The sequence below is a fragment of the Sphaeroforma arctica genome, assembly GCF_001186125.1.
Source record: "Sphaeroforma arctica JP610 unplaced genomic scaffold supercont1.369, whole genome shotgun sequence".
Lineage (NCBI taxonomy): Eukaryota > Ichthyosporea > Ichthyophonida > Sphaeroforma > Sphaeroforma arctica.
Window position 1 is genome coordinate 49,627 of NW_014040189.1, and position 22,765 is coordinate 72,391.

Genomic DNA, 22,765 nt, shown 5'->3' on the forward strand with positions numbered 1-22,765 from the left:
GTATATACATGCATGTATATACACATAAATTCAAATATAAACATATGTATACTTATACACTCATATTTATATATTTATATATATATATATCCTCATATATACATACTCATATGTTCATACTCATATATTCATATGTCATCATATTGGACCTCGTGGATACGGTCAGGTATCGCCTGATCATAGTAGTTCGCAATGTGCACGCTTTTCTTTCAATCATAGACTATCTCTGCCGGGAAGAATCGTCTTTGATCCTCCAATATGGAACTTCAGTATGACGGTATAGAAATGAATAGAAAACATAGTCTGACATAGCCTTCTAAAGGCTATGAACAAAAAACTTTATTTTTCATTATTTTTATAGAATATATCCTAGCTCATGCACAAAATTCGAACTAAATATATATTGTTTATTTTCTTTTTTGTATGTAACAAGAGTACTTGAAACGTGAGCAGACTGAAGAGTCAGAAGTGAGAAGACAGTCTCACGAATCATATATCAATGATGAATTCGGAGAAGAGTAAATATTTTATTCCTAATATGGAGATATAAATTGTTGCGGTAGCAAGGTATTGGACAACGGGATACACAATAAAATCAGCCAGTCTGCTGACTGCTCTCTCCGCCTCCTTAGAGACTATTTCCAAGTTTCCAACCACTGGCGCGAGTCGCGCCTGGGTGGAAATGATCGTAACTTCAAATATTTACGCCTTTAAGGGCTTAGAGGCCTTAGGGCCTTCGGCGCATACATAGTACATTCGGTTTATACGGATTACGGTATTTAAATATTCATTTTTCATGTTAAAAAAGTTGAAATTTGAGCCTCAATGGCTGGTCCTCTTGAGTCCTCAGCTCCTCACAATAAAAAGGCCTGGATAAACTATAGAATATATCAGACATAACAAATTAAGTTTAACACACACACAACTAACTACACAATGGAAGTTTAACCACTTGCCGAGCCGATGAAAATCAACCGGTCCACATACATAGTGCTGGCATCTTTGCCTATCGCACTTGTAGTTTCGCCCGTGGTATTCCCCTTAACAATTGCTTTCCTAGTATGCGGAGCTGTACTTTTGGATGGTCAAACCTAAAATAGCCAATAAGATTATCCCTGATAAATTACACCCAGTTACTACGAGGACGGCGGCACTAGCTACTTCAGCGATTCTTAAAATCAATGTTTGGAGAAAGGGAGAGAACAAGTACACTAAGCCCACGGAGCCTTTGGGTAAGTGCGTATGATTTATTTAACAATCAGCACTGTGTAAATTTATCAGCTTATACTGTATTCAGGTGAACAATGAGTTTGTGATGTTATATTGAAACGCGATCGTAGTTATGATTGCTGCTGAGTATACGAACACGTGTTTAAAATTGTGAAATTACATGCGCTTTGTGATAATTCTATATATTTCATATTATTTCTATGTATATAGACTAGTAGCACGTGCATACACTGGTATCGATTTGTGAATATGTAACAGGCATATAACTATGTAAATCTTCATCGTATGTACGCGAGTGTTGACAATTGAACAATGTTCCATTAATTCTACGTGCCGAAGGATCCTTAATCTAAACTGCGTTGCAATCTGTTGTAATTACACACATCCGCTGTGTCATGCTAACAATCATACTTGGATAAACATTCATATGTACTCATCATGACAAAATACTTAACCTCACCAGTCAAGAAAACCAAGACTATTAGGCGTGCGTCGAAGTCACTACATGGAGAGCCATCAACTGTTGGGGATCTCATGTACCTGCAACGGCATGCACACTACGAAGAATTGATCGTGGCACTGAGACGGATGCTAAAGGAGTAGCCCGAATTAATGGAGGAGACATTTGTGCAGCTTGGGTTGCCTTGCGATTCCGTAACATCTTGATCCGTGAGGCTGCTAAGGTGTGTGTGTGTGTGATGACTTCGTGGGTTTTTATTGCTGATGTGACTGTTTGTAAAATAACTCGGGTATAGATTGTTAAGCTATTTATGTTTTTTTTGCATCTACCTACCTAATGCTAGCAAACACTTCTACATAAACTCATTTATGGAATTTTCAACCATATCATTCTCCTACGAATCAAATATATCGCTATACAGGACAAAAAAGCTGTTGAAGTGGCGAGTTCTGATGGATGGTTCTCGTCTGACACACGTTTGCCAGAGGAGAAGGTGACCTATCGCTTCATCAAAGTTGATAACTTCAACGAGTGGCAATTAGTGAACGGAACCGAGAACATCGTGCCTATGCCTGAACCTATGTTCCCAGGTAGGTACTCGCGCAGATATAATTTTGTGCATTGTATGTTGTTTGCATGTGCACACGTATTGAGCTTGCACAAATTGCTACTGGACTTTGTATCAAAATATCCTCGTCGCCGAAGCAGTTTTCTACGATGCCGGCTCAGATGTTGTTTGCTTGAACTATTGGTAGCGTTGAATCTCTCATCAATGTCGAATCAATTCCTTGTAGGAAAGGCATAAATTTCCGCTGCCTATTAGAAATCTAATCACATTTCTCTTTGTGTGTACTATGAATAGAGAAAATTGACTACGGAGTGATGTTTGTTCCGGGCCTGCTGAATGGCATGTTTGCCTGTGCGTGCCTTTCGTGATCAGATGAAGCCTATGCTCGACCGATTGGGAGTTAAAGGTAGGTAGGCTTATTTTTCATACTCGACGGATTTACTGTGTTATATAATCCGCTTACTGTCACGTTAACTGATGTTGTTTTATATCGTCTTTTCCACTTACAGGACTACGTGTGGATGTGCATCCTATGCGTGCCTGTGAGCAGAATATAGCAGATATTAAGCGAGCCCTCAAGGTATCATATGTATATACATGTAGATTTGTGTGTATACATCTACTTGCACTTTTGGGCGAGTCTTGTGCCATGCGCTCGCCTAGTATTTTATTCGTGGTCTTGGTTAGGCTGTTAGCACCATATGTTTTTGCCATATATGTATGCATTAATGAATTTCTGCTGGTCTCTATATGAACAAATTTACACATCAATTCGTAGCTTTTGCCATATATGTATGCATTAATGAATTTCTGCTGGTCTCTATATGAACAAATTTACACATCAATTCGTAGCAGTGATAGCTCAAAGAGAGATTGTTTTAATAGAAGGTTTTTATTTTTTGGTCCGGTTACATTCTAATCTACCTCTAGCTCCGCGATGTAAGTTCTGCACATCTTTACCAACTTTAGGGTCGTTCATAATCCTTGCAGCCCGAACTGTTTACAATTTCCCTGTGAGGTTTTATCAACCTTTCATATGATCCGCCTTAATTGGTTGCAACCATCAGACTGATTGATTGTTCGTTCGTGTTTCTACTCAGGGGGATGGTTTGACTTCAGACTGCCAACCCGCAACCGTATGGAGGTGCCGGAAAAATTCATCACAATTGGATATAGCAAGGTACAAATGTCGTTATAATTTCAAGCAGTCACTTTCTTTCATATACAATTATTTTCAGTTTTTAGTCGTGTTAATTTTTTAGTCTTCTATTAATATATGAGAGGGTGGTTGTCATTAGTCTGTATATGATTTTCATATCCTATTAAAATCTAAAATGAAAATCATTCTTATATCATATTCTTTATCTGTCTATGCAGGGGTGCCCCGATCTACTCACGGCATTTCGAGAGCTCCCAGAGATGCGGGAGAGATGTGTTGGTATGTTCAGTTGGGCCGGTGCCTATGGAGGATCCTTCGTGGCGAATGATATGTACAATACCGTCAAGGAATACGACACACCGTACATTATGTCCAATCTCAATTGCATTCTCGAATACATTTGCCCGGTGATCGATCTGCGCAAGGTATGTTTTCGTTTTTCGACTGTCGTTCAGTGATCTGATCAAGTACTATAGCAGTAATTCTCCAGAATCCGATTTTTAGCCACCAATTGGTTTTTTAGAACATAAATTCAAAAAATAATCACTCGGTTCATGTACATATAGGGATAATAATATTTATTTCAAAAATGGCAAGTATGTATGGTACAATGTATGAACATAGGGTATGGCTCTCATAGTCGCTGTAGTGGTTCAGGAAAGATTGATAGGAAGAAGTGGTCAGTAAATTCCCGTTTGGAGCTTGGGCCAAGTGAGTCGACAATGGAAGATATGTGCTGAGGGAACACTAGGCCGTATAGACAAAGTCAAAGAACGAAAGTAAAAGTGAAAAACAGCGGAATTAAAAAATAAAAGATAGACCTATGAGTCGGCTGTGACGTAAAGCTCTTTTTGTTTTTTTAAAACAAAACAATAGCGACATTTATGACAAAATGAGCCATAGATTTTATAAAAATGCCAAAATGGCTTCAAAAATCCACGTTTCAAATTTCCTGATCAGATATTCGTACCCCTGTGTGCCCGTGAGTGAGCTCTTTTTCAAACTAAAATTTAAAAATTCGACCAAGTGTATGGATTCTGTTCATGATGTGAAAGTAAAACGTTGAATCTGTATTTAAATATGTAGTCGGCCTACATACTCTATATTTATCACTAAAAGCTTTAGCTATTACGTCAAGGAATTAAATAAAACATTTTATGCCCATTTGAGACCCTGTACATGAATATAGAAAGGCCCAATACAAGAAACACTAGGTGATACCAGCAGTAGAAGAGATATGGTTATTGGGGGCTCAGTCGAACCCCCCCCCCCCGAACAAAAGCCAAAAAGAAATTGGAAATCTGGACCCAAACGTGAACCAAAATTGAAGTTGCAGTTTAACCATGGAGCGCGCTTTTGCAAAGCAAATAAGGGTACGAAAGACGAAAACCCCCCAAAAAAATATAAAATAACATTTCTCCCTCTTTTTAATGCTTTTAGCTCCCCACCGACGTCAGCGGTGTTTTATATATTATATGTATAAAAAAAAACCAATGTACAGCCACCACTCATGACTCATGAGTCATGACTCAATAGTCAACACTCAACACTCGAGTCTCAACAGTGTATTTATTTTAGTGTTTTTTACTTTTTACTCACACAAGAAATACATTTTCTTTGGGCCAGTGGCCTTACTCTGGGGCCTACGCCCTTTGTATACTATAGAGCTACTATTACAAAGTAGTAGGGGCTCAGTATTGTCGTTTCCAGATGTTTTGACTGTCTACCCGTGCTTAGCGGGGGTAGGAAGTCTAGCATCCGGGCTGAAAAGTAGCTGAATATTGTAGGGACACAGAGGTTTTTACTGGCTCTATAAATATAACAGTCGATCTGAGTGGTGAATGTATTCATTTCAAAACAAAATATTCAACCAATTTTCTTGAATTTAGTTATCCATTGGGAGGCTGTTCCGAAGAGAATATCTGATTCAGTATTCTTATCCTTAAACCGTGACGCCACATCAAAGTAGCGGCATACGTAGCGGTCGCCTGTGTGCTCGGACGTAGGCAGGTCAACCCCATTTCGCTTAGCATCTTTAAGTGCGTCTACTACATTCGGGTGCTTCAGCTTATGGTTTTGCGTCAGCCAAGCAAGAATGTTTTCTTCATTCTGCTCCTCCAGAATAAAGTTAGGGTTGCGTGGTCTCTAAGTCTGTAGTGTTTCCAGACTCCTGTCCTTCTTTTGCATGAGTGTCATAAGTGCGCTCGTGTGCGTTTGATACACCTGACTTATTTAATAGTCGCATTATATGTGTATATGCTTCAAGATTATCTTTCGTTAATCCATTTAAAAATAGGTTTTGAAAGACTTCGGGCTTGGACTTTATGTTATTAAACAGAGTCCTAGCTAGAGACTGACGCTTCTTAATTGTAGTGTCAATAGTAGATCGTATTTCTTGTGCACAGACTTCAAGTGCTGTGTTGCCTTTGCACTGCATAACGTTCAAAATAGTGGAGAGTGGAATCTCTGATTCTTTGACCTTGTTAAGGAAGGTCTCAGCAGGGGTCCATTCGGTTGTTCCAATGGGACCTATACGACATATTATAGTATGCCTCCAGGGCGTCTTCTGGACGGCTCGGGTACCCTGATATAGCAAAGAATCTACTTTCCTAAACCCTGGCACAAATGTATTTTGAACCAGTTCAAACCACCTGTAATTACATTTCCAGTCAGTGGCTAGTAACTCACGTACAGATTTATTAAAGTCCGGTACGAAGCGCGATAACATATCCGGTAAATGGTTATGTATTCCTGGCAGATGTTTTATATCAAAATAAAACTTTGATATTGTATCATGCCAGCGACTAAGTATTGTGAGTCGGGGTTCATCTCTTTCATATATTGAAGAGATTTCTGATCACACATCAGCGTAAAGGCCGTTCCGTATAATTAATCTCGGAAGTGTGTTAGAGCTGCCACTATGGCTAATAGCTCTTGTTAACAGTTGGATAATTCAACTGTGAAGCATTCATCGCTCAACTAAAGAATTGTATATATCTAGGTTTGTTATCTATAACCTGATATAATACTCCTCCTAAGGCTAAGTCGGAGGCGTCCGTAACTATTTCAAACGGTACGCCATTGACCTGTCCTTGTACAACAGGGGCTTGTTGGACTGCATGTTTGAGCGCTTTAATTGCGTCATCACACTCTTTAGTCCACAAGTCTCCTAGTTTGCCTTTATGACATCTTAAGTGTCCAAAAGGTTTAAGATACAGCCAAGTGTGGTACTCCATCTGAAAAGAAATTTACAAACCCACACATGCTGTTCACATCTCTTCCTGTAGTTGGTGTTCACTTATCTAACAGGTGTTCCACCTTACCGGGGTCGATTTTAATACATTCCCCGGATATACGGTAGCCTAAGAGCTGTATTTCGCTCATGGCGAAGTGACATTTCTTCTTGTTAATCTTGAAGTTTTGCTCGTTGAGTCTCTGTAGGACTCGCCTGACTAATGCGGCATGTTCGCCCTTAGTCTTAGAAAAGATGACTATCGTTAGGCATTTCTGCAAACATTCCCTCTATTACCTGTTGGAAGAATGCTGGTAAAGAGTGCAACCCCAAAGGTGCACATTTGAACTTGTATTGTTTACCTTTCCGCGTAAAACTAAAGTATTTACGATGTGGTTCATTGGTCTTCTCACACTTGTCACACTTAGTATGAAAACGTGTACAGGTGCCTTCGCCTCTGTGCGTGCCCGTTTATTGGGTGGCGTGGATTGAGTGGAGTCGCGAGCACGTGTCTGGTTAGGACGCGTCTGATTAGGTTTATCATCTGACGTCTGCCGTGATTCCCTTTCGAGGTTACTCGGTGTGTGGGAAAACGAGTGGATGCAGTATAATAAAACTGTTTCCACGTATGTCGGGATATATGAAACTTTGTTTCGTGTCCCTTGTCTCGAGCCTCAGTAGCGTATTTACGTCGCAATTCGGTGTACGGACTTTCACGGTCGTTGTTCCCTATGTTTATACAGAACACATGCATAACCAGAAACTCGTACCATCGCTGCGCCTTGTCCTTTGTTATATCTGGACGTTTAAGATCAGCATCAAGTTTTAGAATATTACACTGAATAGGAGTATTTTCAACTGGTTCAGTTAAGATTGAACTCAGTCTTGGATTTCGCATGTCCTTGCTTAATAAGGACGTAATCAACCAACACACAGCTGGCCAGTCACGACAAGTGTCTAGCTCATGCTGGTGTCGCTGCAGGATCAAGTAATTTGTTCCTGTAGGGTCAAACGACTGCATTAAAGCGGAAATCCATTGCTGGGGAGCGATATCATTCGTCTTCAGCATGACCGTAAACGCATTAAGCGTACGGGTTAGCGTGTCGAGGTCATGGTTGCTTATAAACTCGACCTTCTTACTGTTGGCATCCCAGCCCGACTTAAGTCGACTGATCTGTCCCTTGTATGTAAGATTCGGTCTATTAAGGCGATATTAACGCCTTAGAGTAAGTATACGCGTAGGTAAACTCGTAAGTATCGTGAAAATATCAAAGTAAATAAACGAAATGAGACTAAGGGATTTTATTTAGTGTTTCGTTGTCGCTCTATTAGAAACTATGGTATGTTTCGTTGGGGCGAATCCGAGAGACTCATAAAATCCTATCTTTAGAAAAAAGAAAAAAATTTCTTGATGTACATAGTTTGTGCATTAACCAATTAACTTGCCACTTATCAAGAATTACCGACTTAGCCTTCATCAGACTGGCACATCTGGTTGGCTGATCGGAAGATCAACTAGGTAACGTTAATAGTCCCTAGGTAACGTTAATAGTCCCTAGAAACCTATATTCGGTTGAGCCATCTCGCTACCGAAGTATTCAGATATAAATAGTTGGAAATTTTATAGTTCTATTAATAGAACTAGACCAACTCTTATGTTTGGTATTTTACTGAGGCCTTTTAATGGCCTCGTCCAAATATCTGACATGTAAAATGGAAAAGGTATTAATTAATAATACTATTTAAACCCATTTAGGAAGCTTAATTAAGATTGCGTTTATATTTTACGTACTGCTTAAGAGTACGTTTATAACATAAAATCTAATGTGGAGGTCCGGCTATTACATGTACCGCTGATTATCCCTGTGGTCTTGCTCACGTTGGCCCTGAAGTAGCTGATCGATGTACTTTTGCTTGAACGCGATCATATTAGAAAAATATGATACATCATCAGCACGGTACGCACCATTGACGATTTCAATTTTAACGATGTAATCGTCGACCGATTTATTAAGTTCGGTCACCTCATCTGAGTGGAAACCCTCTGCGGGCTGGTGTAATGCTGTGCGATCAAATCGATTAAATTCAAACCCTTTGAGATTCGTCTTTGTCCCCTATAATTTTCGTCAGAAGAATTGGTTGGGGAGTCTTGAGACGTGTCCCTTGTCTCACTTCTTGGCCTCGTAAATGCAAGCTTTTAAGTTGAGGCAATAGTTAGCCCTCGGGCTCTATCTGTAGGAGTAGCTCCCTTAATCGAAGTGGCTACATCCTTATCGGAAGCATTCTCTTGTTGACTATTATGTCGGAGACAAGTGCTTCGGCTACGACGCGGTTAAACGCATCGGCAGCGGCGGCGATTGCTTTTGCGGTAGCAGTAGCTGCGGCAGCGCTAGTGGATTCTCTCTCTATCTTCTCCCTTTCAGCTCTAAGCTTCTTAGAAGAAATATTGTCTTTCTTGGTCATAATATTAACTTATGACTGCTAGCTGGTCTCTTAAGGACTAGCTTGGACAAGATAATTTTTGTGGTAGTTATCTACCTTCAAATTTTAAGTAGTCTAAGTAATCAATACCTTTGCTATATTTAAAATTTGTAAGTTTCGGTCTATCAAGGCGATATTAATGCCTTAAAGTAATTAAACGCGTAGGTGAAGTCCAAGTATCGTGAAATTTAAAGTAAATAAACGAAATGAGTCTTTTGGTAAAGTTAGGTATGCCTCGCGAAAACAGCAATACTCTGAGGGATTGTGAGGCTGAGACATTGCCTATATATAATCCTCTCAGAACTGTTTTCGCCAAAGGGATTGTACTTAGTGTTTCGTTGTCGTTTTATTAGAAACTATGGTATGTTTCGTCGGGGCGAATCCGAGAGACTCATAAAATCCTATCTTTAGAAAACATTCTTGATGTCCAGAGGGATAACATTATTTATTTCAAAAATGGAAAGTTTAGTGCATTAACCAATTAACTTGCCACTTACCAAGAATTACCAACTTAGCCTTCATCAGACTGGCACATCTGGTTGGCTGATCGGAAGATAAAATAGGTATCGTTAATTTGGTATTTTACTGGGGCCTTTGAATGACCTTGTCCAAATATCTGATATGTAAAGTGGAAAAGGTATTAATAAATAAAACCGTTAAAAACCATTCAGGAAACTTAAGCTCCTTGTACTATTAAGAATACGTTTATATTTTACGTACTGCTTAAGTGTACATTTATAACATAGCGTCTAATGTGGAGGCCCGGCTATTAGACAAGGGATCTGTGAGTAACACAATAGTTCATACCCATGGATTCTAGTGCTGTTTCTCTTTAAACCCTATCCCTACCAATTTGTTGTATAATGTCTACATTGTTATCACCTACTTGCTGTGTTACTACTTTATTGTTTACACCTTCCTGTTGTGTGAATAGCATTTTGTTATCACCTACTTGACTGGTGAAACTAGTATTGTTATTACCGCTCTGACAATCGGTATTTGTATTTCCACTTTTACAATGATTGTCTCTTGTAAAATCGTTTTTCTAATACCTCCCGCAAACAATCGCTTCCTAATCTATTTGACCCCTGGCACTAGTGTTCGACAATTTAGGCATTTGTTTTTCTGTTTCGACCCTCGTATTGGATTCATCTTTGTCTTTCTTGATCTCTCTGGTAACATGCTAAATGTACAGCGTCTTTTATATGATCAGAACTATTGTCTCTCGCCTCGTCTGTATGTATGTTTGAACGCCAGTTATCTACGTGTGATCGTTGTGAGTGACGTGCATTTGAAAGTGATTGTGAATGCCTTGATTTTGAACGTGAATGCAATGCATTTGAATGTGAAAGTTGTTCGCGCGTGAGTTGTATTCTCTCATTTGTACGATTCAGCACTCGAGGAGATGGCGGCGTTCCGTCGAGGCTACTAGATATACTGTCAGGCATACTGACTATCATAACAAAAATGCACAATAAACAACTCTTGTGCTAACTATGTAAACAACTGTGTACTATGTAAATTACTATAAAGTTGTTAAATACACCGGTAGCAGTATTCTTGCCGTACTTTTCTAAGTGCACACCGGAGTGTTTTTGTTTGTTGACCGGCGGTTGCAAGTCATCTACCAACGGACGCTACTTTTACTATAAAGTTGGCCTTACAGCATGATATCGACTGAGGTGCAAGCACAGTCCTAAACTACAGCATAATGGCTTGTTACGTGGACCGGTCCAGACTTTCGTTGAACCGGATTCCAGTATATCATTGGTTGACAGACAATAGTTTCGTTTTTTCGTACTTACATAAAAATTATACGTCCAATGAATAAATGATATACCTTATTATTTTATTTTTCAACCAATCAATAAGTAGTCTATGCACTACGCTGGAAGAAAAATACAAAGCTAGAAAAACTCTCTCAGCCAATGGCCTGTCAGTATTTAAAGACTCAAGGGGTAAGGTATCGGGAGGTACTTTGTCAAAACATTAGTTCGGATCTGTATTTCAGTCGAGAGAACTACTACTCTAGAGTAGAGAGTGAGCGAGAGACCTCACTGAAGCTCAGAGTCTCAGACAGCTCAGACTCTCAGTGCTTACCCCTTAGGCCTTAGTCTGTCTATACCACCAGGTAACCAGGTCTATACTCTATCACGCGCGATATTTTTACAGTCTTCAGCTCATAGTCATTCTTCGACCGAGACGTGCACCCGTGCGGGCGGTGCGACTGCATTCAGGGATGTTAAGTGGACAGAAAGTTTAAATTTCGTGTCTGTGGTCTGGACGACCATTCAGATTTCTGGACAAAGTACAAAAAAATACTGGACGGACGGACGTATCACGTACTTGTCGTCAGTTGTTTTTTTTCAAAGCCCTACTTTAGAGAACCAAGGCGTAAAGTCGTAAACCCATCAAACCCTATTTTCAAAGTATTTGTACAGAAGTTCTTCATTCATACTTATTTTATTTTGTTGTCTCAAAATAAAAGATCCGATTTGGTACACGCCCTAAATATTCATATCCATCTGATGTGATGTCACTTACAATTGCACAGTCACCCTCATCACTCGTGACTTTTTTTAGGAATATGTAATTTTTTAAGTTTTTTAGGTGTAAATACATATTCATTTTTCGAGTCGCATTCTCGAGTTTCTCCGTACCTGGCCTCGGAGCCTCCTTTTTTATATTTTTAAAGTTAAAAAAAACAGACTCGCAAAGAAATATACAAAAGTAATTCTAATTTTTCAAAATAGTTTTAAATACATACCGTCTACGGGCTACGGCCCATCAGGTATTTCAAAATATTATTTATGTTGTGCATCACGTCATATCGTATGCTGTTTATAAAAAAGAAAGAAAAAAAAACAGAATATCGACTCAGGCTTCAGGGCCGCAGGGCTCAGGCTCCTAATCCTCTGATTCCTAGATTGCAATATAAATACAAAGAGACCTGATAGCACTATGTATATTTTTCTTAAATACACACAGTACATAATGTTTTTGTTTTAAAAAAAAACATAACCTTCTGTCTAATTTTCTTTTTTTTAAAGGGCTATGCTCAAAATCCTGTTTAATTTTCAGAAGGCTATGAAAATTTAAAATAGGACAACAGAATAATAAATTAAAAATAAATAAAACACCAATATGTAACTGAATCGTAAATATTTATGCATTTTCGGGAAAAAGAAAAAAGAACAAAACCAAATGATAATATTTTATATATAAAAATGTTGTTTTTTAAAAACAAACGTACTTGAAAAAAGCCACTCCTCTTCTTCTTCTTGGACTTAAATTCGCTGTAAGTTTTAAAACAAGTTTTTTTTGTTCTTTTGATAACAATATAAATGGTTTGTCACGGCATTTTTTAATATTTTTTATCTCAGCCTCTCAAGTCTCAACTTCAAGTCTCAGGTCTGAGGGCTGAGGCCTCCGGGCTCACGGCATTTTTTAATATTTTTTATCTCAGCCTCTCAAGTCTCAACTTCAAGTCTCAGGTCTGAGGGCTGAGGCCTCCGGGCTCAGGGTGACTGGAAGTCAGGAGTCTCAGGAGTCAGGGACTCAGGACTCGTTGAATTTTAAAAGTTGAACTTATAGTAAAATGTTTAACGGAATATTCTTTAGCGTTGCAATGTATAGTGGTATAATTTGACCTATATATTGTGACCAAATTTATGCACCTATTCTATAAAAGCTTTTTAGTCTCGATTTTTGATATCAGTATGTATTGTCAGGACAAATTTAAAATTTATTACATAAATAGTATGTATGGCCTATAAGTTTTGATTCAGGTCTTCAGGATTGCAAACAGGCTGACTGAAAAAGTACAAAAGGCTTTTGACGCCACCCACTGAGTTTAGACCAAAGGTCAAAAGTGACCACTGATGACTGACCACCGGGACCAGTCACCATTGGCGACTGGCGAGTAACAATCTTCACTCAATTTTAGCACCTGAGTGGCTGACTGGACCTGGGCCATAATGGTTTTTTTAAATTTTAGTGCAATGATAAAGTTTTCAGAGATAGCATGCACCACTTATCTTTTAACCAATCGACGACAATGGGATTGCCAAGGAGTAAACATCAAATATCACTTCTTTTCTATTTTTCTTCTATATAGTACTATTTTTCAAAATAATATCGTCCTCAGTAACATTTTTTCTTTTCTTTCCAAAGTCTTTCTAATTTTTCCAAAAACAATTGTACTGTATGATACATACATATACGACAGTACTGGCAGCAATTTTAAACACTTTTGTACTCGTGTGATAAACACAACATCTCGTTCATATTGTAAATATAAAAAGAACAAAATTTCATTTTAAACTATCATGAAAAACGTATTAACTCTTATAGCCGCTATTTGTGCGATACATATCAACGCATCGCCCACTTCCAGGCAAGAACGCCAGGCCGAGGCCGGATGCAGATGGGACAATGGGAACGAAGTCTTCGGTCTAGGAACGTTGCATACTGATGATGCAGGGACGCTTGTCTGTGAATGTATGCAAATCGGAGACGAGCCATACGGCGCATGGGAATGTGTGGATACAGAGCAGGTTGCTGCTGTGGTGGCAAAGAGTGAGTTCACTGATGAAGAAGGTCAGGTGGATAGTCAGACTCACTTGGATGCGATCGTGAAAGATGTGCAGGACGGTGATAAGAGCTCTTGAATTGTGCGCTAGTTTACGCGCTTGCACTACAATTTACGAGGTGGTGAGACAGTCCGTCTAAGATCAAGTTTACGTACACCAGAAAAGCACATTTGGTTGCGAGTGGCCAAAAAAAGGCCCAGACCGGAGGAGATACTCTCAGCATCTGTTTCGCTTGTCCGAAGCTAGCAGAATAACATTGCTCGGCTGTATTCTCGGGAATTGGACATCTTGACGCCAATTGTTAAACTTTAAAGGCGCGATACACACGTTAAACGTCGTCAGATGACATGATTGTGTCTTTAACTATCGCTTCAAGAATCATGACTATTAAGTCGTCGATCAGTGGTGCGTACCGAATGTTCAGATTTAGTACATTCCTTTATACCAAACAAATCTTAGACTTAGTGTATACGTACATATAACGAAATAAAATTTAGAATTAGTGTATATATCCATGAATATTGTGGCGAGATGCTCTACAAACACCCGCATGCTGTTCACAGTTGATGGAAAAAATCGATTTTTCAGTGCATACCACGAATCGTCGTTTCCATGTCGTACAGCAATGTTGTGTGGCAGCGTGTGGTGCGAAATATCAATTAAGGATGGTCTGTTTGCGAGAGCCAAATAGGCTGTGCTTATCCATACGAATGAGAAATAGTTGCGCGAATAGCTATAATTAAAAAATTGGTCTAAAATATTTTTGTCGGATTTGAATAGAATACACAATGTGACAGAACCACACCCTCCTACCAAGCCAGGTGAACAGGCCGGTTTCGAGTATTCACATATTCATTAATATAGTCAATATGTCAGTGTCAAGATCTATCATACTTGTAGTACAAATCTTAGGTCCAATTGCACCGAACAGAAGCCAATTAAGATCCGTGACGGTCGCCAGTTTCACGCAACATGTAACCAATAGGTACAAGGGGAAAATATGCGTCAAACCGACAGGGATGTGCGTGCCTCAGCAGATTAAAGTTCGTGAAAAACCTCGAGAGTTCAGGTCACTCAGTGAACTTACGCTAATACCGCACTTGCGATTAAACACTCCGCAAGTGCGATAGACTACGATTATACAGTAGCCCGAACTATGTAAGACATGCATATGAAGAGCGCGGCTACTTAAACGCTTACATACTTTGCAGCCAAGCACACTGCAAGGCAACGCTTGCGATTCAGCTAGCACACTACAGAATCACGCAGGTTTCTACTACTTTATTGCACCCTTAATCTAAATTATCACCATTTTTGTCAGTTACTTGCGCTCGTAACTGATAGGACGCACAGAGCAGAACAGGTCGATTTCCGCATCTGTCACAGTGGCACGGCGCTGTACAGTAACAAACGGAGGGCTTTGCATATGAGATAGTTTGTGCACGCAATGGGAAAGAAGTATGCGAGAAGGAGGTATGCGTGCACAAAGAGAAGTGTGTGTACTTGGGTGTGTACCAATGAATACACCGAGTGTGTATGCAATCTCGCTGTGGGTGGAGGCGGACGAGTTGTTACCCGTGACCTCTACAAATACGATTATACCACATACAGCCTGCATCGTCCGAGCACACTCACACATCTACAACACTTCCAGTCTGTAGCTTCCGGTTGCACGTGCATAAAACTACACACGGTCTGTAGCTGCAGGGCACAGTCATACACAGCCACACCACTTACCGCCTGTAGTTTCTGGGTGAACTCCACTAGCACTTCAATGAGCTTATCCTTGACCTCGCTCGTAAGCATTTCCCCGGAGGAGTACCTGTCATGGATGGTCCTCAGCTCCACATCGTCATCGAGGAAGAAGGTCAAGTACTGGTATGCTACATCCACCTCACAATCCCCACCCTGAGTGTGAATTTTTTTTATGGTTTTATATGGTTAATGAGAGAAGCCAAGAAAGTGGCAACTTCTGAATGGTGGGGGCATACGATTGGTCAGTTGGGGTTTTCGATAGTTTGCAGGTCAGTCGCAAACAAGCTCGCTTTTCGCATCATATCTGACACGTGCAAAGACTGCCGATGATTATTTGCATGAACCATGATACATATCGCCGTAGTGATTTGTAAAAGCTGTCTACAGAATACCACCCGTCAGACCTGTGCACATGCATCGTTATAAGCGATCGCGTGGTAGGAATACACCCACACCTTGGATCTACGGGCAAACCGCACGAAGACTGCCCATCTGGACGAAGGTTACGCGTATGTATCGGTAAATATGATAACCAAAGTTGACACTGTTGCACAGATAGGGCACACACCTTCTCACGATGTTCCTCAAGGGTCTCTCGACCTCCACTGAACGCATATTTCTTCACCTGTAAGCATGGAAAGAGGGTTGAAATCAGTGACTGCAAGCCCAATACACATGCATGTTCTCACATAATTATAACACAGCTCTAATATCTGACATAGTACGTCCACATGGTCCGGGCAGTACCTTCTTGGCGATCTGCTTAGGCGTGTCACAAGTGAAAATAGCGGACGTGTCCACACTCGCACTCATCTTCGATCCAGCGCCTTGGAGTGCCGGGAAGAACTTGGAGTATATGGTGCAGCACTTCTTGTACTTTAACCCGCCCGCAATGTTCCTGGTGAGTCTGAAGTAGGGATCCTGCGTGATAACGTAACCATGGCAACCGATATCAATGACAATGAGGTCTGATGGGAATAGATTTCATAGATTGCTTGCGATGTAGTGGGCTTTGTGCCTAACGAAACAGGCTGTCAGATTCTACTATAGAATCTCCCCTCTTCGCCAGCTAACATCTTACAAGCAAGACGGTTCGATGAAATGGAGACGAATTCATGATCTCAAACGGGCACATGGGCGCGAAACGTCACCATACGCAATACTAAGACAATGTTCTAGGCCAACCAACAACTCGCTTCTTACGTATAGGGTATGCTTGGTAGGTGCGGGCGTGCGCAGTCACTGAACCACATACACCCACTGACCTGATCGATCGCGGCCGGGATTAAGCAGGGAATGTCCTTCTTAGTCCCAAAGATGTGAGGGAAGGTGTTGCTGAAGCACGGCACCATCTGCACGGGCGGGAAGGCTACTTTGCCGACAATTGTTCTGTAGAGATGTGATAATTATTGAGTTGAATCTTTTAAACGAGCGAGCACGCGCACATTTGCAACCCACATGCTGATCTGGTACTGCTGCAATTGGTGTACAATATACATGTCCGACTAAACAACACATAACATCAGTGTGTGCAAGTCGAGCGTTATAACATTCAATCTCCACGATCGTACATACGTGTCATCGAAGCCGAAAGTGTTGTTTAACTGATTGATGTTGATCTTCTTGTTGACCTCGAGAATGTTAGGGTAAAGATATTGAATGTATTCCATATTCGAGAAGATGAACGTTTTGTCGGGGTTGAAGCCAACGGAGATGATATCCTTGACATTCTCACGCATGAAGCGCTTGGAGTCAACCAGACTCTGGTCCTTGAACAAGAACTTCTCGTCATCTGCAAGAACCGAGGAACCCGGTAGGGTATGAGAGCACATACTTCCTTGTTAATGTATTTGCTGAAGTGCGGTGTACTATATTATCGTATCATGTTCCGGCGTGGGATAGTGTAGTTGACCATAGCACCCCATATAGATGTCAGTCCACAGCGAGTAAAACATTTGCCCGACTTGCAATCGAATAAGGGGTGTATCCGCATATAGGAGTCACCAGGACCGGTCCACAGTCAAGGTCAAGTAATCATGCACCCACAGATAGCGTTCAGCCGTGTGGGAAGCTTATCAATTGGGACCTGCCTGTTAGAAGGAACGCAGCACAGCACAAACAATACCAATACAAAAGGATGGCACTGGGTAGCACAAACACAGTCACGGCACACCAACAGTCTGCACACACCACAAAGCACTATAAACCATTGGCCTGGCACGACTGCAGCACGTGCTCACAAACACATTGACAGCGGTAGCGTGCGACAACCCCGAGTTCTGATCAATCCAGACAATACCAACGGTACCTATGTCCATCTACAGCGCATCTATACGCTTCCTATTAGCTGTCACTCCCGCGGGCTCGTAACCATACGGAAGGGAACGCTCACATACCAGTCATCTGGATTACAATAGGCACATCGAACACCTCTTGCAGGTACTGGCAGAAGATGAACGGCACCATATGACCCATGTGGAGTGCATCTGTACAATGAGACATTGAGGGTGTCAGGAAGTACGCATGCAGAGTGTCTAACGCTAGATTCTCCTATGATGCATGAAGCGACAGGTTATAGGATCATATAGCTGCAGCAACAGTGCACCCTGCTATTGCGGCCAAGAGATATCATCCATACCCGAGCTCGGGCCACGACCGGTATACAGGTAGAAAGGCTTTTTCTTCTCGTAGAGGTCTAGAATCTTGTCGAACTCACTGGTTGTATGCGAAAGAAGCAACAATACGGTTAGAATGTCAACAAAGGCGATGGAGTTGTCGAACACTGTCCAACCGACTCTCGGCCTATGAATTTTAACAGGAAATGAATATAGCTACCACGCCCTCACAACTCTGTCCCCTCCTCCTCCCCCTCCTTTCCATTGTATACGGCAGCCAATTCCATCTAAGCGTGATCGAGTCATTTATACACACGTCAGGTCTAGGGTAAGATCATATATCTGCGTAAATGATCCTACAAGTGTGCGTGCACCCGTGTTCTCAAAGACTACTCACCGATGGGCGTAGAACATTCCGCGTCGAAGCATCATGTGTGCCTTGCGTCCAGTCAACTGCTCGAACCGTTCGATGAGCGACTGGGGCAGAGGACTGCAGCCGAACGTGTCAATGAGTTTGTTGTAATCGACGCCCTGTAGTATGATGTAAGGTGTATACATGAGCTTACTTGCCCGGTACATAGACACTTCATGCGATACCGATGTGAGGCCGCTTACTTGATATTCACACGTGAATGTGTATAAGCAAGCACAAATAGATATATAACCCGTACGATTTGGCAAACTTACAACCCTTACATCCAATTTTGAGTGGATGAGAAAACTTACACACATATGTATGTATATGGATACGTAACGAGCTTATTGAAATATAGTCCGCAGTTGTAATTAAATTCAAAAATGTGTATTAGTAAAGTAGATATATATCTATCTATGCACATATGTAAACTGGTATATAGATATACACCTACAATGCATATACATAAATTTATACATATTTATACATGTACGGTATATATATACAAACACACACACACACACACACATATATATATATATATATATATATATATATGTATATCTATATATATATATATATATATATATATATATATATAATAGACTATAATATATTCTTATATATATATATATATATATATATATATATATATATATATATATACATACGTACATACATACAGACATACATACATACATACAGTACATACATACATACATACATACATAATATATATATATATATGTGCGTGTGTGTGTGCGTGTGTGTATCGGACTGAGCTGATGCGTATTATTGAGTTAATAAATACACACGCAATCATAACTCCGCGCAGATAAAAAAATATACTCTACAACTAATAACATTGAATGGCTTAAACAGTTCAGGCACATTCTTCAAATATAATCCGCACTAATTATCACACACATACCTGTTGTACTCCGTCAACCACAGCACCTTGCACATCCCAAGGCGTTATTTTCTGGCTGCCTTTATCTTCCTCAGCCTTTTCTGACTTGTGGGCTGCGAGATCTGCCTTCCGTTTCTTGAGTTCGTCTACAGCCGCAGTTATTTCATCTTTGCTTGCTCCGTTCTCTTTGAGTTTGCGCACTAATAATAAAAAATTCACACAAACAACACACCAGATCAGCTACGCTGCAACACTGAATATGTACTTGTCTGCCGGGTGGTCGATTGAAAAAAAGAAAACAACCTGCAGTAGATTCAAGCGACGTAGAAATTACTTCGCAGTTCAACGGGTTAATCCTTGATGCGTATATCAAGAAATCAGTACAGGCGCATGGAAAGTGTTTGCAACATATATTCACTGGAGTGTCGCTGTGCTTGCCTCCCATCTCGACACACATCAAATACATACCTTGTATGTCGACACACAACTCATACTGAACACCTGCATGTGGAGCAACACACAGAATATACTCGACTTTGCACCATAACACAAGGACTTCTTTTTATGCTATTGGAGCGCGATGAACAAAAGTGTCAGGTGTACAGGTGAAGCAACGGTGCAGTTTACCGGCTTGAGCTTGTGTTTCAACAGCGGCATCGAGATCACGCACAGCTTGGGTTGCAGAGGCAGCCATTCTAATTGATTGTTGTGTAACGGAGTGACAAACGGGTGTCTGTTCTGCGTTAGGTGTATATAGATAGCGCAGGTGCTTGGTGTGTGTAGTATCTATATGTTATATTCAAGAAGTATATAAATACGAATCTGATATCGGGAAGCTGTGGACCTGCCAATCTACCGTCGGCCTTCTACATAACGTTTATTGTTGAAAAGGATTCACTTTCCACTCGAAAACTCCAGTTCCCCACATGAGTCCATGGCCCAGTAAATCCCGACGGTGTAATTACATAGAACGGCACGAAGGTTCGACTTAAAAAAACCCCAAAAACCCAATCGAGTACAAAACGTTTGAACGCGAAATGAACTTTTCAAGTTTCAACGCATATTTTTATATTGGTGACCGGGTGTGACGCTGTGACTGTCAGCCACACAGGGGCGAGCGTGTCTTCTGTCTTTCCCAAATCCAAAATACAACACGAGCAATTGGTGTATTTATCAACAAGTTTAAAACGCCGCTACCTAAAATTGCACAGTCGGCAACACCTCCAGGGCTAGCGTGCTTTTGAGATACTCGTGACAGATGAACTTGTGGATATACAACCACAAGCTGTGACTTGGAACAGGCGGCCACGCCTGAGATTTGAGCAAGCGGAATTCCCGTGCTCTCGAGCTTTATAAATATATACATCTATCACATTATGATCGATAACAAGCGCATGTTCGTAACTGCGCTAAATGTAACTTTCGACCCATGCAGCCCTGAATGTTCAGCAAAGCATGTAATAAAGCATAAGCGAGAAGTAGTACCAACAACCCCGATGGAGTGCAAGTTCAAATTTTATCCTCGAGCCTCGCTAGTGCATTCAATATAATATCTGCCGCTCACAATTCATCACTTTAAATGGGGAAGATCGCTCACGTGAACAGAAACTTATGAGATTATCCTTGAATGCGGCAAAGACAATATTGGATTTTTAACAACTCGTCGAATGCTATATATATCAAATCTGAAAGTCAGTCTATAGGGGATAATTCTTTGTTGCCCATACACTAGCAATGTTGTAAGTAACGACTAACAAATCGACACGAGATTTTCCCATTTTTGCTGAAAATATATATGGAATACACTTCTTCTTATACTACAATACTAGACTACAGCCCTCAGGACAACGAAGCAAGGAATCAGTACTGTGTCATAGTTTTACCTAAATCTTGTGGAAGATACGCTAAATCGTGTAGATGTCTACTAAACAATCCAGTAGATCCGCCACACGTGTCTGCTCTGTTTGACTGAGGTCTGTTGCACCCGCGGATGCCAGCCAGGAACGTCTGGCCACAAGCATATCGCTTTGTACGGCATACCTGGTATTCACACACACGTTTCGTATCTCCTGAGATATAGCCTCATGCTTTGCTTTGACATTCCCAACCGTAGCGGACAGTGTGCTACTATCCTGAAGTTCGCCGAACTCTGTGGTGACACTCTCTACGACACCTCGTTTACAAGACAGTGTCAGCGCAGCAGTTCCCCATGGAAATACGCGGCGTACTTGTTGAGTGAATTGTGGTGTTTGGCCATACTGCCAGTCCCAGCCAACCAGCGTATCACGATACTGCTTGCACCACTCACCTACAGCCATGTCCGTCTCAGGATTTATTTCTTCGGGCTGGTGAGTAGTACTTGAAACAGATTGGTGTACTGTCGTACTTCCAACATCATTTGAGTTTACATTACCGCGTTCTCCCTCAGAGTTATAGCTATTTACCTCATTCCCACTGAGGCCACCCTCGAGCACGTGTTGGCCCAATTCGCGAGTTATACTGTCTATGACAGCGTCGATGGTCAGACTCCCATCTCCAGGCATATGGTCACACAACGCCGACACAGGTGATCGCACACTCGACACCCCTCTACTATCTACGATGCCTTCTCTATCAGAATGCAAGTACTTGCCCACACTCTTGATGTCTGTGGTGGTGAGAAGGGTGCAATGGTGATAGGCGCATCTCCCGCCCAATTTATACGCGGAGCCGGACACCTTCTTGCCATTAATGGCCAGGTCATTGCGGTCGTTCACATACACGCCCAGTTTAAAATCCCGGTTGAGCGCTGTGGCGATGACTCGAGTTAGCCTGTGTTTAGTGTAGGCGTCACGTCCTGTCACGAGTGATATATTCAGATTGCCACTATCGTGGTATACTGTGCCCCCACCGCTCTTTCGGCGCACAAAGTGGACGTGGTCTCTGTGCATTCCGCTGACGTCACATTCGGTCCAGGGGTTTTGGTTTCGGCCGATCACAACCGAAGGCTCATCGACCCAAAACAGGAGAACGCAACTATCCGATTGCATGTCGTCTGTGTAATATAGATGAAAGAAACATATTCGATCGTAAAAAATTAATGCATCGTTGGACATTGTGAAAGCATATGTACATGCTTGTTTAAGAGCGCAAATACATGTTGTACATAATGATATATAAATAATGATACAAAAAAAATTCCCTGTATCTAAATGGATGAATTTGAGAGTCGCGTATTTAAGAAGGAAGGCTACACATCATGCAGACTTGAAAATTAAAATATGCAAGCTACTTTTATCGAGATATCACTGCGGCACTCTTTATATGCTCACTCACTCACAAAAATGAATATATATATATATATATATG

General features: G+C 41.0%; 4 protein-coding genes across 4 annotated transcripts in view; 2 read left to right on the forward strand and 2 right to left on the reverse strand.

The window, feature by feature from the left end:
- Positions 1–1,081: 1,081 nt before the first annotated feature.
- On the forward strand, positions 1,082–4,407 carry SARC_05663 (hypothetical protein; the record flags this gene model as incomplete). The annotated part of the gene is made up of 6 exons (XM_014300473.1): positions 1,082–1,232; positions 1,694–1,803; positions 2,112–2,280; positions 2,768–2,838; positions 3,636–3,842; positions 4,378–4,407. 6 exons carry the CDS (start codon positions 1,082–1,084, stop codon positions 4,405–4,407), a joined length of 738 nt encoding a protein of 245 aa, XP_014155948.1.
- An 8,982-nt stretch (positions 4,408–13,389) lies between these two features.
- SARC_05664 (hypothetical protein) lies at positions 13,390–14,482 on the forward strand. Its single transcript, XM_014300474.1, has one exon. It carries the CDS (start codon positions 13,459–13,461, stop codon positions 13,798–13,800), a length of 342 nt encoding a protein of 113 aa, XP_014155949.1. The 5' UTR covers positions 13,390–13,458; the 3' UTR covers positions 13,801–14,482.
- A 431-nt stretch (positions 14,483–14,913) lies between these two features.
- SARC_05665 (hypothetical protein) lies at positions 14,914–20,198 on the reverse strand. The gene is made up of 11 exons (XM_014300475.1): positions 20,045–20,198; positions 19,439–19,617; positions 18,490–18,623; positions 18,116–18,192; positions 17,874–17,963; positions 17,053–17,269; positions 16,743–16,866; positions 16,225–16,398; positions 16,046–16,102; positions 15,460–15,630; positions 14,914–15,118 (listed from the first exon to the last, which is right to left on the reverse strand). The coding sequence occupies exons 1-11, from the start codon at positions 20,109–20,111 to the stop codon at positions 15,044–15,046; spliced, it is 1,365 nt and encodes a 454-aa protein (XP_014155950.1). The 5' UTR covers positions 20,112–20,198; the 3' UTR covers positions 14,914–15,043.
- Positions 20,199–21,278: 1,080 nt separating this feature from the next.
- Positions 21,279–22,765, reverse strand: part of SARC_05666 (hypothetical protein) — a 3,279-nt gene continuing 1,792 nt past the window's right edge. The window contains exon 2 of the mRNA XM_014300476.1: positions 21,279–22,451. Within this exon, the coding sequence (XP_014155951.1) occupies positions 21,322–22,451 (1,130 nt within the window). The 3' untranslated portion in view covers positions 21,279–21,321. The remainder of the gene's footprint in view (positions 22,452–22,765) is intronic.